This window comes from Heterodontus francisci, chromosome 33 (genome assembly GCF_036365525.1).
Source record: "Heterodontus francisci isolate sHetFra1 chromosome 33, sHetFra1.hap1, whole genome shotgun sequence".
NCBI lineage: Eukaryota > Metazoa > Chordata > Chondrichthyes > Heterodontiformes > Heterodontidae > Heterodontus > Heterodontus francisci.
Window position 1 is genome coordinate 53,997,471 of NC_090403.1, and position 19,249 is coordinate 54,016,719.

Consider the following 19,249-nt stretch of genomic DNA (forward strand, 5'->3'; position numbering starts at 1 on the left):
GATTCAAAATGGGCCCAATTTACGCTTCGCATTCCCCCCGATGGCATTCATAGTAATAAACTAACAAGTAATTCATGGTGCAACATCCCAAACCACTTCACATAATTAATTACTATGAGAGTGAAGTAACCAGTTGCATAGACACAGCAGCATCCCAGGACGTTAAGCAGTCAACTTGTGACTGCAGTCTGATTCCCTCAGTATTACACTGGTATGTCAGCCAAGGTTATGTAGTCAAACCCTGTAATGGGGCTCAAAGCCACAACCCCGTCACCTGGAGATGAGAATGCTACCAATCTGCAGTGCGCATGTGTGTTCTGGGCCCTGCACCTCATCTCAGGAAGGACAGAGTGACCTTCCAGGCAGTGCAGCACATGTTCACCAGAATGTTACTGAAGCTAGAAGAGTTAAATTCTGAGGACATATTGCACAGACTAGCCTTGAGTATGGAAGATTAGAAGGTGAACTGATTGAGGTGTTTTAATGATAACAAAATTTGATAGGTAGAGAGAAACTATTTTCTCTGGTGTGGGGGCAATATCCTTAAAATGAGAGCTATGTTGTTCAGGGGTGATGTCTGGAAGCATTTCTTCATACAAAAGGTAGTGGGAAATCTGGAACTCTCTTCCCCAAAAAGCTGCGGAGGCTGGGGGGGGGGGGGAGTCAATTAAAGATTTCAAACTGACATTGATGGATTTTTGTTAGGCTATTAAGGGCTTTGGAACCATAGTGGGTAAATAGAGTTAAGGTACAGATCAACCATGATTTAATTGAATAATGGAATAGGCTTGAGGGGCTGAATGGCCTCCTCTTATTCATACGTCCCTAAAAGGTTTGTGGCATGCTATCACAAGGAAACAGTTTGTGTGTTTTCTTTACGGGAAAGCCTATCTTACCAATTATAGGACAAATTGTTACATCTTATTATGCTCGGCCCCCACCTGCCAAGAATGAGACACATTAATTTTGTCATGAACATTAATGTTAAACTGATACTGCAGTGAGGGGAGGACTTGTTGAACAGATCAGCTGTGGCTGGAAAAGATATTTGCATGTTAACAGACGGTGTTTGGAAGGGCAAAGCAGCCAACTCACAATGGACTTTTGATCACCAGACGTTGAAGGTGGGGGAGCTCGCATTCTAGGCTGACTGCTAAGATGGCCGAATACACAAACGGACATGGTCAAACCAGCTAGTCACATGACTAACATGCTGGGCAAGCTGAATTTTTTGAATTTGTGCAAGCAGTTTGAGCAGAAAACAGAATGCTCCTGGACTGAGATCTCTCTCCTGTCTGCTCCCATCTCTTTCTCACAAGCCTCTGAATCCACTGAAGACACATGAACCCCAAGAGAGAAAAGTCTCCAACAGTGAACAAGGTTTAAGAAGAATACTGGGCCCCAATGAAAAGCAACATCTACCTACAATCAAGGACTCTACAGTGAGCTCCAAGAACCGTAACAAAAACTCTTCAGATATTGCCTCAAACATTTCCACTTTATTTTTCTTCTCTTTTTTGTCTCTATTTGCATGTGTGTATTGTGTACGCATGCTAGCGTGGGGTGCATTGTGTATCCGTGGGCGTTAATTAAATTAGAGTTTAAGTTCAAGTTTAATAAATTTCAACTTTTCTTCGTTAAACCCAAGAAAGTCTGTTAGTGCTGGTTTCTTTGCCTTATAATTGGAAAGTAGTGAACAAGGATTCATCAAGGGGAAGCTAAAAATACGGTGTGTTTAAAATTAAACCCTATTACAGTAAGACCAGGTGAAGACTGAAAGGGAACTCTAGACCTCTTTCTCACCTGTTCGTAACAATGTTATGAAAGGAAATATCTGTATAGTGCCTGTGCCAGTCACCTGAAGTTGCTGCTTTGAATGACTGGTCGGAGAAGGCATGGACTAGCCAATCTATGTGGAGCATCTCTAATGCAACTCTCTGAATGGGAATGGTGAGTCTGTGCACAGCATCCACATCTCATTCTTGACGTCATTGGCACAAAGCTGCATGATGTTACAGCAGGGGGAGCTCAACACAACATCAAGGGATTATTGGCAACTCACCAGAACATGCTAACCCTTTAGATAGAACCAAAAGCACATGTACTGTTCATTATCTCACTTTACAAATAAAATCCCAGTTGAGTCACACGTATGCAATGAAGCGACTATCCCTTAATTCAGTTACAGGAAGGCCTCATTGAAATTTTAATGCAGGAGGAAGTTGTTTAACCCATTTCTGCAGTTGAAACATCAGGACCTCCTAATACGAAACAACAGTGATTAATATCAACAGTCTACTGTTTTGTTCCAGCCATTTCTACAATTGAAAATAAATATTGCTTGAATATTGGGATATGATAATGAAGGAGTTTGTAAGCCAGGCTGTCGTGGAGTTAAATCATTGGTTGAGATAGCGCAGTCACAAATCCAAGGGTAACTCAGCACCTATATATATTAAACCAGTTCTCATACTGAGTCAGAGTTAATAACACTCCCAAGTTACCAACTACCAGACTGAAATAAACACAGAAGAACAGTGCAGAATCTTTTGAATTAATTTAGTTTTGTGGCATCAGATAGTACAATGTTCATTTTTAAAAACATTTCTATTTTAGGTGTAAATTTAATTGTCATAGTCAGTGTGAAAGTATAGTTATTTTTCCATGTGCAATCTGTGCTGAGTGAACCACCCACAGTGTTGATGGTAGTGGCACTGATACAACTGTTTGGCTTAAGAGTTTTGGGGCCATTTTGATCGAAAGTAACCCAAGAGAACCAGGATTTCCCAATTGTGAAATTAGGCTCACTGCGGAGAACAAAATAATACATCACAGTGCAACCATCTTGAATTTTCAACAATCTTCAATTCCACCTTGCAATAACAGTGAGATTACAACATACTTGTGTTGTACGTTAAGTTCAAGTTCGTTTCATCAACAGGCACATTTCAATTTCAACATTCAAACCAAATTTTCACGATTCTCACAATAATTGGGAATAAATTTGAACAGTATCTGTTCAGTATTCCAGATATATAGTGGAGACTACATAAACCGCTTCAATGAAACAGCAGTAAGAACAGCGTCTACACAGCAGTTGCGCTAATCTCAAGTTGACTAAATTATGTTATTTATGATCCTTATAAATATTCCTGATCATGCACAATTCCAAATGCAATCACAAGATATTCAGAACTATTTTATTTTCTACAAATCCAAAAGCAGGATAGGAAATGGTCAGAGAGAAACAAGATGTTAAGTGACAAATATTATCTAGTTACCAACAGATCTCCTGTTGTGTTGTCGAATTGCAGTTCCATACTATTATATACTACTTTGAGGAGTGTATGATATATTGTTCTGCTAATAAGAGTGAGTTGTGTGGCATTAAGATAATTCAGGTTGATGTCAGAGTTTAAATCCAGACTGGAAAGTGTTCCAGGTGAATTGTGCATCTGTAACTTTGAAGTGCGACTCAAGAGATTTATATACATGTGCAAAGCAAGTTGGGTGATGTGCTGTTTTAGGACAGCAGTGCTGCACTATGGAATACACAATGTACTTTCTGCATCACTTCAAGTTTAACAGTGGTTAGATCACATAACTTTACAGATGGGCAAGAGGTTGCAACTATCAGGCTTCAGGTCAAAAGAATCCAGCACTAATTAACAGGCTTTCACAAGTGTGGTGTTTGCTACTAGGCTAAAGAATGAGCGTGTTGTAAGATTTGCAATTAGCTCAACTGAAAAAGCCTCTTCAAAGGTTTCTGTTTTATAGCAGTCCATCTTTGGATTGAGTCACACACCTGCACACTCCCTGGCCAGGCACGTCACATGCTATTCTCAAGTCCCTCTGTATGGCAAAAGCAATATTGGCAAAGATAGGACAGCAGCCTCCCTCCTCACCCCCTTCAACTGTGCAATATTACTTGGGTGAACAAAGATAAGATTTTAATTAGCAAAATAAAATGACAGCCAAAAAAAAAAAATTCAAACTGGAAAATGGTGCTTCCTTTAGAAAGTAGAACTCGTAGGGGTTATTTGCCCCTCAGTTGCACTCCAAAAAATGGGACTGCACATGATCTTCATATTCAACCTGTCTGTTCTCTGGAAAGCTTCTTTGGCACACAGGACACTCGTAAACAAAGTGCTTCATAACGTGTTGCTCGAAATCAAAATCCTCCAACTTGGACGGGAATAGGACCTCACATACTGGGCATTTTTGGCTGCAAACAATTTACATTGTTTAAATGCAAGCATAAGATTTTATGAATATACAAGGCTCAAATAGTTACATTTAACTTTACAGTATAACGGGCAGTGCAGCTAAAGTTTTTTTACAAAAAGAGAAATGTCAAAACAATGTGCCCATACCAGTCATCAGGAATCTCCTCTTCTGTGTCCTGTGAATTCTCCTGTGTATGGGAAAGAACAGTTAGTCCACTCCCGTCATTGGTCATGTGCAGTGTAAATGTGGTGCTCTCCCAGCACAAACCCCCTCCGACAGTACCTGTTCTCGGAATGACTCCGTGCTCCGCGATTTGCGGAATTTGATCTTGAGATGATCTGGTTTCAAATGTGCAGATTTTCTGGAGAACGTTGCTGAGATTTTGAATGCAGCTGGAGTCATTTTCTCCCACTGCACTCCCTACCACAAAACACTCCATATCCGTTATTTTGGTTCATTTCACATTACCAATACTCCAGCTTCACACTGCTGTCTCTATCTTTATTCTAACAGACATGAGGGATCTGAATAGAAATGGCTCAATCTCTACCTTCAACTTCATCCTTGTCCCCCAGTGCTGGGCTAGGCAGCATTCAGGCACCTTCATCCAAGTCCAAATTCTTCAAGTTTTGCATTTAGACAGTGAATGCTGCCTTTGTGTGTGTGTGTGGAGTTGGGTGAAGGTGGGGTGGTGGCGGGGATGGCGAAGGTATATGAAGAACATCACAGTCAAGCCTCATTTTGTCCTCACCAGGCATTCGCCTACTCCTATATGACACTTTCCAAGAGGGGTCTCTGAATTACAACCAGACGTGGGTCCCTGACAAATTTTCCCCTCTAAAAACCCAATGGGCATAGACGTCAAACGAAAGTTGTCTACTAACAACTGACAGCACAGACCCAAACCAAACCTGGTATCAACCTGGCCTGTGTGGATCAACATCATGCTGACAATCTCATGTGAGGAGCTGAGGAGGATACAAATGTATATGTGGCCTCCACAAAAACTGCTGCGCAATCAGGTCTTTTAGGCAAGATCAAAGGACTTCTCCAAATTGGTCTTGCTTCACCTTCCATGAGGGTTGGCTGGTGCAAAGATTAGCGGAGACACCAATCTTGGGTCTTCTACAAGAGTGACCTCCCACCGCCACCCCACCCCCTCCATTGATGCTGCTGGGCCAAGTCTCCTTACAGAACACTTCTGATGTTCTGAGCAGTTGACAGGTCCAGTAAGCTGCCAACACGCTGTGGTAGTGAGAGGGTTGAGTGGGCTCAAACAGCAATTCTCAACCCGCACCAAGCAGTTGTCGAGAGACCAATTGCTTTGCCAGAAGAGGAATAAATGAAAGAGAATTAGTTAAAAACTAGTTTACCTTGTCATCCAGGTTTTGTTCAAAGTCAAGGCTTCCATCATTCTGTGATGCTTTGGCATCTGCAGGATTAAAAAGAAAAAGACAAATCAAAAGCAATTAAAAGTATCACTTGCGATCGGTCTCTCGAAAAGTTGGATCTTTACAATTGAGTGGCTGTTGCAGGATTAACAAGGACAGAAGAAACTGCAGTACAAGGATGGATCTGACTAGTTCAGGGGTGGCTGGAGTTTTGTCTCTGGGTTATTCGTGTATCATGTACGTACAGAAGCCCAATACCATTGAAAAATTAAAAAATAATTTTGTGTGATTGGAGACACAAAAGCACTTCTCTAAGCAGAAGCAACAGAGATCCCAGTTTCACTCTGGTATAATCAGGGCTCCGTAGGATTAATAGTTGATCTTATGTGCATCAGTCGCAATGGAGGGTCCTGTTTGTAGACATGTGCTGCATACAATATTTAAACATCTTTGGTTCATTGATAGATTTTCTACACAGCTGATATTTCATTGCGAGATTTGGTTTCATTTTAAAGAGCACAACTTCAACTTCCCAAGGAACTGCTGTGACTTGGCTTGTCAGGACTCATCCAGGGATGGCCATTTGAGAGAGCTTCCAGTGGCTTGGAATTACCTTTCAACTTACAGGGCGATCCAACAACTGTCAGGATTTTCCTACAATGGGTTTCTAACGTGAGTGTTTTTAAGCCATAGTGATTTACCTGGAAACCCACCGGAATATATTAGATCATGCTGTTCAGAAAAATGTTTTCAACACTCTGAATAAAGATTGAAATTGTGGAAACCATTGAGAGAATAGCCAAACTGTTCCGAGACTATAGAGAGTGAGAGAAAGAGGGAGGCATATAATGACAGAGCAAGAAAGATTAGTCAGAGCAAAAGCCTTTTTATATTATTTGTTCATGAGATGTGGGCATCGTTGACAAGGCCAGCATTTATTCCCCATCCCTATTTACCTGCAAGGAGGTGGTGGTGAGCTGCCTTCTTGAAACACTGCAGTCTGTGTGGCAGATCTTTAGTGAGATAACAAGATAGCTAGAGAGAAAGATGATGAGTGACTGCAAGAGTATGTTTACGAGAAAGTTGACAGCCCACTGCAAGACTAGCTTTTCAATGAACTGATGAGTGAGGCAGATGGGGAGATAGTGATAGGAAAATTTCCTGGTTACCAGAACCCCAGTATGCCTGGGACTTGAGACTAGGATTGAACAAGGAAGGGGTAATAAGTCAGAAACCCCAGAGGTACTGAGAGAAAGGGAATGATTCTCTCTCCAATTAGCTGGTGGCTCCCAACAGTTGGTGTTGATGACTGTTAGTATGCTCAAAAATGTTTTAGCTGTGGGGCAGGGGGTGGTGGGCATGTTTTTAATAAAGTTATTTCGGTGCAGAAAACAAATGTCTACTATTCTGCAAGATGCAGGGAATGGAGGGAGGGGCAAAAGAGCAAAAGGGAAGACCTATGGTTGGGTGGAAGGCAGGAGAGATTAAATGACCAAAGGGATGATGTCGTCCCCCCCCCCCCACACAGTGGACCCTTTCTCCCATCTTCAGAATTCTTGTTCCATCAGGACCCTTCCCTGTTGGCCTCTTACTCTCTCTACACCTTAACATGGAGAAGTGCCGGTGTGATACCCGCTCTCAATTTCTCTGCTCCCTTCCTTCACTAACCTATCTCCCTCTGAACTTGCAGTACTCCATTCTTTCAGGCCCAACCTTATATCATCAAACCTGCTGACAAGAGTGGCGCTAATGTTGTTTGGAAAACCGACTTCTACCTAGTGGAGACTAAACACCAACTCTGACACCTCATTCTACCTCCCACAGACCATAACCCCACCTTTCATCAGGTCACTAAGCTGAAACATTCACTGTTTTTCTCTCCACAGATGCTGTCAGATCTGTTGAGTATTTCCAGCATTCTTTCATCAGAACAAGAGAAAGAGAGATTTAACAAAAGGGAAATTGTGAGATAGGGTGGAAGGGAGGAGAAATTAACAAAAGTGATAACGGTGCAGGGCCAAAGGGAGTGGTAATGGGGCAAGTAAAGAAACAAAAGATGTGTCTGGAAGAGGTGTAAATAGGAATAGAATAATCATCACCAACAGCCGGCATTCAAAAAAATTTAGGGCAGAGGTTATGATCTGAAATTTTTAAACTCATTGTTGAGTATTACCGTCAGATTGGAAAATAGCGAATGCAACTCCTTTATTCATAAAGGGAGACAAAGCAGAAAACTGCAGGCCAATTAGCATAACATTTGTCTTAGGGTAAATGTTAGAAGCTATAATTAAAAATGTTATAGCAGGGCATTTAGAAAAAAAATCAAGGTAATCGGGCAGAGTCAACATGTATTTGTAAAAGGTAAGTCATGTTTAACCAATTTATTGGAGTTCTTTGAGGGAGTTACATGTGCTGTGGATAAAGGGGAACCGGTGGATGTATTGTACTTAGATTTCCAGAAGGCATTTGATAAGGTGCCATATCAAATATTATTGCAGAAAATAAAAGCTCATGGTTTTGGGGGTAACATATTGACATGGATAGAAGATTGGCTAGCTAACAGGAAACAGAGAGTAGGCATAAATGGGTCATTTTCTGGTTGGCAAGATGTAACGAGTGGGGGGCCTCAACATTTTACAATTTATATAAATGACTTGGATGAAGGGACCGAAGGTATGATTGCTAAATTTGCTGATGATACCAAGATAGGTGGGAAAGTAACTTGTGAAGAGGACATAAGGAAGCTACAAAGGGATATAGCTGGTTAAGTGAGTGGGAGAAGACCCGGCAAATGGAATATAATGTGGGAAAGTGTGAAATTGTCCACTTTGGCAGGAAGAATAAAAAAGCATATTATCTAAATGCTGAGAGATTGCAGAGCTCAGATGCAGAGGGATCTGGGTGTCCTAGTGCATGAATTGCAAAAGGTTAGTATGCAGATACAGCATATAATTAGGAAAGCTAATAAACTATAACATTCTATCATGGGGGGAATTGAATACAAAAGTAGGGAGGTTATGCTTCAGCTATACAGGGCATTGGCGAGACCACATCTGGAGTACTGTGTACAGTACTGGTCTTGTTATTTAAGGAAGGATATAAATGCATTGGATGCAATACACAGGTGGTTTACTAGACTAATACCTGGAATGGGTGGGCTGTCTTATGGGGAAAGATTGGACAAGCTAGGCTTGTATCCACTGGAATTTAGAAGAGTAAGAGGCGACTTTATTTAAACATATAAGATCACGAGGGGTCTTAACAGGGTGGATGTGGAAAGGATGAGGAGAAATATTTTCTCTCAGAGTTATGAGTCTTTGGAATTCTCTTCCTGAAAAGGCAGTGGAAGCAGAGTCTTTGAATATTTTTAAAGCAGAGGTAGATAGATTCTTGATAAGCATGGGGGTGGAAGGTGATCGGGGGTAGGTGGATATGTGGAGTAATCAGTTCAGTCACGAACTTATTGAACGGCAGAACCAGCTCAAAAGGCCGAGTGGCCTTCTCCTGCTCCGAATTCGTATGTCCGTATATTCATTCTGTTTTTATTTCAGATTTCCAGCATTTGTAGTGTTTTAATTATAGCCTGTTATTTCACTGTCTTTTAGCAACAACAAACACTCCAGGTCTTGTCACTTTAAAAATCAACTGGCAGTTTCATTACTTGGAAAACGATGTGTTTGGAGGGAGAAGCAGAAACAGGAACAACACAAGAGTGCACAGACAGGTATGTCAAACTTTGGACTCTTTATTGAAATAATTGCACAGTGGGCTGCCTCCCCTCTCCTCACTGGTCACGTTAACAACTGAGCAGAATGAGTGGTTCCTGGTCGTGTTGCTGCCTCTGCATGCGATTCCGCCATTACGCCGGCCTTGCTTCCCCCCAACCCCTCTATCTTGCGGGGGAGCCCCATCTCCCTAACCCTGCGTGAGGAGGGAAAAAGAAAAGAAAACATACACACACAAAAACGTCACTCATTAATTTCAAATCACCAGAATTCAGAGATCAGGCATGTCAGGTACATGGATTTCCCAGTGCATTGGAACACAGGAACAGGAGGCCATTCAGCCCCTTGGGCCTGCTCCGCCGTTCACGTCTGATCTGCACCTCAGATATTCAAGTTGGTCAAACCAGTGGCTTTGACCCCACATGGTTTGTCAAGCCCAGGAAACGCTGTTTTGCCTGCATTTCCATTTCTCCTTGCCTGGTTTGTTCTGTTTGAATTTCATGAGCCTGGAAGTTTGGAAAAAGCTGCTGAGCTCAGTCACCTCATTGATGGATAAATCCTAAATCAGAATCCCAAAATCTCTGTTAGTAGTAACAAATTGAGATATATGGAATTAATAGGAACAGCGATTTAAACAGTAAGTGGTCAAGTATTTTGATCCATGGTTCACACCTATTTCGTCTGTGAAGACAAAAAGCTTGGACACACATTTGAACACCTATCCAAAATAATTCAACTTAATGCTTTTGTAAATGGGATCCCACTGAAGAGGTGTATTGCCTTAAATGGAATATTCAATGCACGATAAATGATAGTGTTCCCAAAAAGTATTATTTAGATTTTACTTCTCTGAAGGCAGCATCTCAACAGTACTATTTTGAAGAGTAGTAGGGGATCTTTCCCTGGCGTCCTGACCAACAGTCATCCATCAACCAACACTCAAATCAGATTATCACTGGTCATTTATTCAATTGCTGTTTGTGGGAGCTTGCTGTGCAAAAGTTGGCTGCCACATTTCCTATACAACAGTGACTACACTTCAAAAGTACTTCATTGGCTGTGAAGTGCTGTGGGATGTCCTGAGCTTGTGGATGACACTGGATAAATGCAAGTTCTTTCTTTCTTATCTCCTGCCCTTAAACAGAAGTTCTAATCCAAACACACTCTTGCTATTTTTAAATGAAAAACTCAAGTGAAGGGTCAAAGTTCACACTGCAGGACATTTCAACTTTTCAAAAGAGATGAGAGGAGAAAAAACAAGTTGTGAATTCCTTCTCTGAACACTTCCATTTTTTTAATCAAAACCCATTTACTCAACCAAGATTTCAGTCACCATTCCTAATCTCCCACTCCCTGATTAGGCATCGACCCCCTCATCCATTTCCACACTTGCAACACTGCTCATCTCCACCCTTCCCTCAACCCACTTACTGCTGAAATTCTCTTTTGCTACCTCTCGACTCGACCATTCCATGATCACCTGGCTGGCCTCCATAAACTTGTGCTCATATTCTAACCTGCAGCAAGTCCTGTTCATCACTCATCGCATCTGTGCACGATGACTGACATTGGTTTTAAGGTTCTCATCTCGTGTTTAGATCCCTCCTTAGCCTCGCTGCTCCCCATCTCTAATCTCTTGCAAGCTGACAACCCTCCAGGAATGCAGCATTCCTTGGCTACTGCGAATCCTCCAACTTCCTTTCTCTTGCCACTGGTGGCCGTGCCTTCAGCTGCCAAGGTCCTAAGCTCTGAAATTCCCTCCCTAAACCTTTCATAATCCACCCCTTAAAACTTACTTCTTTACCAAGTTTTAGGTCACTATTCCCAATATCCTTAATAACTCTGTGAACTTGAATATTGCCGAAAATAGAGACAGGTTGTTGAAGCTTTTTGTCTTGCACTCATCAGGACAATTCGCAAGAATAACCAACGTAAGGGAAAACAACAATTTATACTACATGAGGAGAGAGTGCTGATTGGTTGGCAAGTGAACTCTGATTGGTAGAGGCATTGCCATGGAGAATGCACCAGTTTACAGTGACTGACAGTTAACTGCCAAGCTTTGTTTGAAGTTTAAACCAGGCAGCTTGACTCTGATTGGTCAAGGCATTGCCCTGAGGAATGAACCCAACCAGCCCGTGCTTGCAAAACTCAAAACAGTGTCCAACATTAGATGTGATTCTACGATTGGACAACATTTGCTAAATAATCCACAGTATGCCAAGAATTATGCTGACAACCAATTTAAGATTGTCAGTAGGGCTCGCATTTGCACATACTGGAAGCTACATATATTAATACATAAGGCCTTGTTCTTTGCAGACAGAAAGAATATGTACAAACATTGTGCCTGTTTCAGCTGAACAAAATAAGTGACAGCCATTCGTTGGTTCATTCCTCTGGGCAATGCCTTGACCAATCAGAGTCAAGCTGTCTGGTTTAAACTTCAAACAAAGCTTGGTAGTTAACGGTCAGTCACCGTAAACTGGTGCATTCTCCATGGCAACAGCTCTACCAATCAGAGTTCACTTGCCAACCAATCAGCACTCTTCTCATGCAGTATAAGTTGTTCTTTTCCCTCATATTGGTTATTCTTGTGGATTGCCCTGATGAGTGCAAGACGAAAAGCTTCGACAACATCTCTATTTTCAGCAATCCTCAAGTTCTGTACTACTAAACTCTGTGAACCTTAATGAGAACGTTTTCTCACATTAAAACATCCTAATTATAAATGCAAGTTGTTGTGGCATGACAAAGGTAAGTTTGAACTCATACCAGCATCACACAGATACAAACAGGATCATGAGCAAGTACAAAGGGACAGAGAGTACTAAATTTTGGATCACCTACCGCACTCAGAGTATGGGTTGCCGAATAGAAGTCCAGAATGTGCGGAATGGACTTTTGGAACAGTCAAGCTGTAGGGATTAGGGTGTTCCAGCTGAAATGTTCCACTCCGGTGGTTTGAACCCACCCTCAAGTCGTCAATCTTTCTATTCAGCTTCTGCGAACAGAAATCAAATTTTTCTAACAGTTACACACAGGATAAGACCCAAGAAACAAAATCAGAGTACAAGTAGATCAGAACTGGGAATCTACCGAGATCATACTGTCCAGGTCTGGATTAATTCAGAGAATCATACAGCACAAGAGGCCATTGCACCCATGCCAGTTCTTTGCAGGAGCTGTTCAATTAGTCCCACTGATCCCTTCAAGTATGTGAAAGTCAGATGATTTGAGGAATTTATTTTGTCTTTGGGTCAATGGTGTTGCAGATTTATACACATTAAAAAAAACTCTCGAATTGGCAAAGCAAACACAAATCAAACATATTCTTAGACTTGGGAGATCTGCCAATACAGAAATCGGAAATCAGATTCATATCAATCGTACTGCTTTTAAAAAAAAATTTGTTCATGGGATGTGGGCATCTCTGGCTAGGCCAGCATTTATTGCCCATCCCTAATTGCCCTTGAGAAGCTGGTGGTGAGCTGCCTTCTTGAACCGCTGCAGTCCTTGGGGTGTAGGTACACCCACAGTGCTATTAGGAAGGGAGTTCCAGGATTTTGACCCCGCGACAGTGAAGGAACAGCGATATAGTTCCAAGTCAAGATGGTGTGTGGCTTGGAGGGGAACTTGCAGGTGGCGGTGTTCCCATGCATCTGTTGCCCTAACCCTTTTAGGTGGTAGAGGTTGCGGGTTTAGAAGGGGCTGTTGAAGGAGCCTTGGTGAGTTAATATTCCTCAGCGACTGTCTCCGGCTCCAACTTATTCCACGTGGTTTCCAACTGAAGTTTCATTCTTCATATTTTGAATCCACCCAGGATTACAGGTATCTCCAAGAAATACAACATTCCTCGGACTGCTGTTCTCGCCATATCCTGAGATCCACAATCAGTGCTATGCACCACATGTACACACTGGACCTTTCTCTCTCCAGAAGCACTGCGTCACCTTATCTCAAAGTTGTTCTACTCCGCAGTTTAATTTCATCCTTCGTCTTACCCAACGCATTAACAAAAATCTTTTTTTCTTCCTTTCAGCTGTTGAGGAATGCTAACTCTAGCAGCTGATGGGGACTAATGCCCCTCCAGATCCTTCTTCCCATTCACTTCCCTCTGACCCCATGCCGTGTATTCACTCTACCCTCTGACCTTGCCCTCTCTGACGCTGAAAGTTCTGTACTCAGCAAAGGACTAGTTTTATCCCCTTACGCCCCCACCTCAATGAATTTCATGCTCGGCATGACATTGAGCTCTTCTTCCGTCGCCTTCGCCTCCAGGCTCACTTCTTTCCAGAAGTCCTCCCCCCCGACCAGCAGACCCATTCACCCGCCTCCAGCATTCTCCCTCTACCTGGACCCCTCCCTCTGGCTTCTTACCCACTCTTGATCTTTTCATTGAAAACTGTTGGTGAGACATCAGCCATCTCAATTTCTCTGCTTCCCTCACTCACTCGAACCTGTGTCCCTCTGAACTTACTGCACTCCGTTTCTCAGGTCCAACCCAGACATTGTGATCAAACCTGCAGACAAGGGAGGTGCGGTTGTTGTTGTCTGGTGTACCGACCTCTACCTTCCGTAGGCTCAGCGCCAACTCTCAGACACATCTTCCTACTTCCCCCTGGACCATGACCCCACCAGAGAACATCAAGCCACTGTCCACAGGACTGTCACTGACCTCATCTCCTCTAAATATCTTCCCTCTACAGCTTCGCAACCCCGGACAGCCCGCTTCTACTTCCTTCCCAAAATCCACAAAAAGGACTGTCCAAGGCAGACCCATCGTTTCTGTCTGTTCCTATCCCATTGAACTTATTTCTTCCTATCTTGACTCTATCTTTTCTCCACTGGTCCAGTCTTTTCCCACCTACATCCGTGACTCTTCTGACGCCCTACATCATTTTGACAATTTCCAGTTTCCTGGCCCTAACCGCCTCCTCTTCACTATGGATGTCCAATCTCTCTACACCTCCGTCCCCCACCAGGATGGTCTGAGGGTTCTCCAATTCTTCCTTGAATAGAGGCCCAACCAGTTCCCATCCACCACCACCCTCCTCCGCCAGGCTGAACTTGTTCTCACATTGCACAACTTCTCCTTCAACTCCACTCACTTCCTTCAAGTAAAAAAAGTGTTGCCAAGGGTACCCGCATGGGTCCTAGTTATGCCTGTCTTTTTGTGGAAACTCTGCTTCTCTCTCCACAGATGCTGCCAGACCTGCTGAGTATTTCCAGCATTTCTTGTTTTTATTTCAGATTTCCAGCATCTGCAGTATTTTGCTTTTATTATTGCCTTGGTGAGTTGCTGCAGTTCTTCTTGTAGATGGTACACACTGCTGCCCCTGTGTGTCAGTGGTGAAGGGAGTGAATGTTGAAGGTGGTGGATGGGGTGCCAATCAAGTGGGCTGCTTTGTCCTGGATGGTGGGATATGTCAAACATTCCTTGTTCCAGTCCTATTCAGGCCCCCTCCCCCAACCCTTTTTCCTGTACACTGATGACTGTATTGGTGCCATTTCCTGCACCTGCCCCAAACTGGAAAACTTGATCAATTTTGCTTCTAATTTCCACCCTTCTCTCATCTTTATCTGGTCCATCTCCAACACTTCCCTTCCCTTCCTCGACTTCTCTGTCTCTATCTCTGGGGATAGGCTGTCTACTAATATTCATTATAAGCCCATCGACTCCCACAGCTACCTCGACTACACTTCTTCACACCCTGCCTCCTGTAAGGACTCCATTCCATTCTCCCAGTTTCTCCATCTCTGACGCATCTGCTCTGATGATGCTACCTTCCATGACAGCGCTTCTGATATGTCTTCCTTCATCCTCAACTGAGGATTCCCACCCCCCCACCCCCACTGTGGTTGACAGGGCCCTCAACCGTGTCCAGCCCATTTCCCGCACCTCTACTCTCACCCCTTCCCCTCCCTCCCAGAACCGCGACAGGGTTCCCCTTGTCCTCACTTTCCACCCCACCAACTCCACATCCAAAGGATCATCCTCCGCCATTTCCGCCTCGTCCAGCATGATGCCACTACCAAACGCATCTTCCCCTCCCCTGTCAGCATTCCGAAGGGATCGTTCCCTCTGCAGCACCCTGGTCCACTCCTCCATTACCCCCGACATCTTCCCATGCAATTGCAGGTGTAATACCTGCCCCTTTACCTCCTCTCTCCTCACCACCCAAGGCCCCAAACTCTCAGGTGAAGCAGCGATTTACTTGTACTTGTTTCAATGTAGTATACTGTATTCGCTGCTCACAATGTGGTCTCCTCTACATTGGGGAGACCAAACACAGATTGGGTGACCACTTTGCCGAACACCTCCGCTCAGTCCGAAAACATGACCCCGAGCTTCCCGTCACTTGCCATTTCAACACACCCCCCCTGCTCTCATGCTCACATCTCCTGTCCTGGGATTTCTGCAGTGTTCCAGTGAACATCAACGCAAGCTCGAGGAACAGCATCTCATTTACCGATTAGGCACACTACAGCCTGCCGGACTGAACATTGAGTTCAATAATTTCACAGCATGACGGGCCCCCCATTTTATTTTTAGTTTTTTTTTAAATTTTTATTTTATTTTAGTTTGTTTCATCATTCATATTTTTAACCATGTGCCTGCCCCACTGTTTTTTTCATGTTTGTGGTTTTGGCGAGGGCTGTTCATTATTCTGTCATTTAACACCCTCTCTGCTTTGTCTTTCACCACACCATTAACACACTCTTTGCCTTTGCTCCATGACCTTCTGGTCAGTTATCCTCAGTGACCCTGTCCTATCTTTTGTCCCAACCCCGCTTTATTTGCTTAAAACCTGCAACATTTCTAACCTTTGCCAGTTCTGAAGAAAGATCACTGAGCTGAAACGTTAACTCTGCTTCTCTCTCCACAGATGCTGCCAGACCTGCTGAGTATTTCCAGCATTTCTTGTTTTTATTTCAGATTTCCAGCATCTGCAGTATTTTGCTTTTATTATTGCCTTGGTGAGTTGCTGCAGTGCTTCTTGTAGATGGTACACACTGCTGCCCCTGTGTGTCAGTGGTGAAGGGAGCGAATGTTGAAGGTGGTGGATGGGGTGCCAATCAAGTGCTATGTCCTGGATGGTGTCGAGCTTCTTGAATGTTGTTGGAGCTGCACCCATCCAGGCAGGTGGAGAGTATTCCATCACACTCCTGATTTGTGTCTTGTAGATGGTGGACAGGCTTTGGGGAGGCAGGAGGTGAGTTACTCCCCACAGAATTCCTAGCCTCTGGCCTGTTCTTGTAGCCATAGTATTTATGTGGTTGGTCCAGTTCAGTTTTTAGTCAATGGTAACTCCCAGGATGTTGAATGTTGGAGATTCAGCAATGGTAATGTCATTGAGTCAGGAGAATTTATAATGGGGAATAGAGAAATGGCAGAGAAGCTAAATGATTACTTGCTGTCTGTCTACATTGAAGAAAATACAAAAAATCTCCCAGAATTAGAGATCCAAGGGACTAGGGAGAATGAGGAATTGAAAGAAATTTGTAGAAGGTTGTACTGGAGAAATTAATGGGGTTGATAAGACGCCGGGACCGGATATTCGACATCCCAAAGTATTGAAAGAGGTGGCTATGGAAATAGTGGATGCATTGGTGATCATCTTCTAAAATTCTATAGATGCTGGAAAGGTTCCTGCAGATTGGAAGGTAGCAAATGTCACCCCACTATTTAAGAAGAACTGGAGAGAGAAAACAGGGAACTACAGATCTGTTAGCCTTACATCAGTCATAGGGAAAATGCCAGAATCTATTCTAAAGGATGTGATAAATGGACATTTGGATAATAATGATCTGATTGGGCATAGTCAACATGGATTTATGAATGGGAAATCATGTCTGACGAACCTGTTGGGAGTTTTTTTGAGGACGTTGCTAACAGATTTGATGAATGGGTGTCGGTGACTCAGAGTCAGAAGTTTGTGGGCTCAAAGCTCACTCTGGAGACTTGAGTCACAAAATCTAGCCTGACACAGCAGTGCAGTAGTGAGGGAATGCTGCACCATTGGAGGTGCTGTCTTTTTGAATGAGACATTAAACTGAGGCCCCATCTGCCCTCTCAGGTGGATGTAAAACATTCCATGGTTGTATTTGAGGAAAAATAGGGGCGCTCTGCCCAGTGTCCTGGCCAATTGGAGGAGTGCACAGATCTCGGAGGGTTGTAGGGCTGGAGGAGCTGATGCAGATGCGGAGGGAAGAAGCCATGGGATTTGAATTCAAAGATGAAAATTTTAAAGCTAAGTGTCAGCTGCATCACAAGAAGTGAGCCTCGACTAACCTGGCCTGAGTCAGTGTTGCTCCAGTATGTGAATACATAAATGAATTGTAAAAACATTTGAGCTAAACGCTCCGTAATCTGATAGTGCAGAAGCTGCCAAGTGTGGTAATCATCCATACTGCTTATCCCTCAACCAACATTGATCTTAAAAAAAAAAATTCTGGTCATTATCACATTGCTGTTTGTGGGAGCTTGCTATGTGCAAATTGGATCTCGCGCTTCCTATATTATAACATTGACCACCGTTCAAGAGTACTTCAATGGCTGTGAAACGTTTTGGGATGTCCTGAGGTTGTAAAAGGCGCCACCTGCATATTAGCCTCTCTTAACAGGGGTCAATGGGAACTTGGCCAATACTTCCCTCTTGTCACATGTCACGGTGGTCAATTATAGTGCTCCTAACGCTACTCCAGCTGACAACACAGACTGGGATGGAACCCTCTTCAGCAGTAAGGCTGATTACCACACTCGACAGCTCTTGTACCATCAGATCCATCGAGCGCCTCGCTCAATGTTTTTAGACTTCATTTATACATTCACAAATCCTGGGACAACACAAACTCAAGCCAGATTACTCGAGGAGCACGTCTTGTGATGCAGCTAGCACTTGTGTTTAAAATTCTCGTCTTTGATTTCAAATTCCTTGGCCTTGCCCCTCCCCATCTGTCGGCTATTCCAGCCCTACAACCCTCCAAGATCTCTGTAGTCCTCGAATTCTGGCCTCTTGCGTGTTCCCAATTTTCATCCCTCCACCATTGGCAGTCATGCCTTCAGCTGCCTAGGCCCTAAGCTCTTGAATTCCCTCGCTAAAAAGCGACTCCTTTAAAACACTCCTTAAAACCTCTCTCTCTGACCAAGCTTTTGGAAAACTTTGTCTGATAATGCTCATGTGAAGTGCCTGGGGATGTTTTAAAATGGCTAAATAACTGAAAGTTCTTGTTGCTAACACAGATGCAGCACTGAATGCAAAACCCACAGCACCCACCTTGATCTCTTCTTGTAAGTCAGCCACTTCCATAGTTCGAAGGTCCACGATATGAGTCTTGTTGTCAAGTTCATGCTCAATTTCTTTAAACCTAACCTAAAAGAAACAAAATGCATTTCAGTTATTTGCAGAAATTTACTTCCTGCTGGAATTCATCCCCAAAGGACACACTTTCACAAAGGAAAGTCTAACAATCCATAACAGCTTAATGTTTATCAAGAGGAGGAATTCAGGTCACCCTCTGCTGAAGAACGTTTTCATCAATGATCAGAGATGTGCACATGCTCCACTCTAGATTTTGCTCAAGTTGCTCTTTAAAATTTACCCCTCTGAACAAGCTTTTGGTCACCTGCCCCAATATCTCTTTGTGGCTCAATGTCAAACATTTGTCTGATAATGTTACTGAGACATTTTATTATGTTAAAGGTGCTATATAAATGCAAGTTGTTGTGGTGGTAACTCCACAACTAAAGACATTTTGGAAATCCATGAAGAAACACAAAACAAAACCAATGAAGTACAACAACGGCTGTCTGGATTAAACTCTGCTTGAACTGCCCTTTGACAATGGCCAAGGACAGCTGCAATTCTCAATCCATTAAGAATTTAAAATCTGGTCCAATAT

General features: G+C 43.2%; 1 protein-coding gene across 3 annotated transcripts in view; it reads right to left on the reverse strand.

Moving 5' to 3' along the window:
• Nucleotides 1-2,543: 2,543 nt before the first annotated feature.
• The window catches only part of LOC137348220 (calcium-binding and coiled-coil domain-containing protein 2-like), a 65,506-nt gene continuing 48,800 nt past the window's right edge, over nucleotides 2,544-19,249 (reverse strand). For all 3 annotated transcript variants that reach the window (XM_068013592.1, XM_068013594.1, XM_068013593.1), the window contains 5 exons: nucleotides 18,625-18,720; nucleotides 12,194-12,347; nucleotides 5,601-5,659; nucleotides 4,374-4,414; nucleotides 2,544-4,225 (listed from right to left, as the gene is read on the reverse strand). In XM_068013592.1, the coding sequence (XP_067869693.1) occupies nucleotides 4,048-4,225; nucleotides 4,374-4,414; nucleotides 5,601-5,659; nucleotides 12,194-12,347; nucleotides 18,625-18,720 (528 nt within the window). In that variant the 3' untranslated portion in view covers nucleotides 2,544-4,047. The remainder of the gene's footprint in view (nucleotides 4,226-4,373; nucleotides 4,415-5,600; nucleotides 5,660-12,193; nucleotides 12,348-18,624; nucleotides 18,721-19,249) is intronic.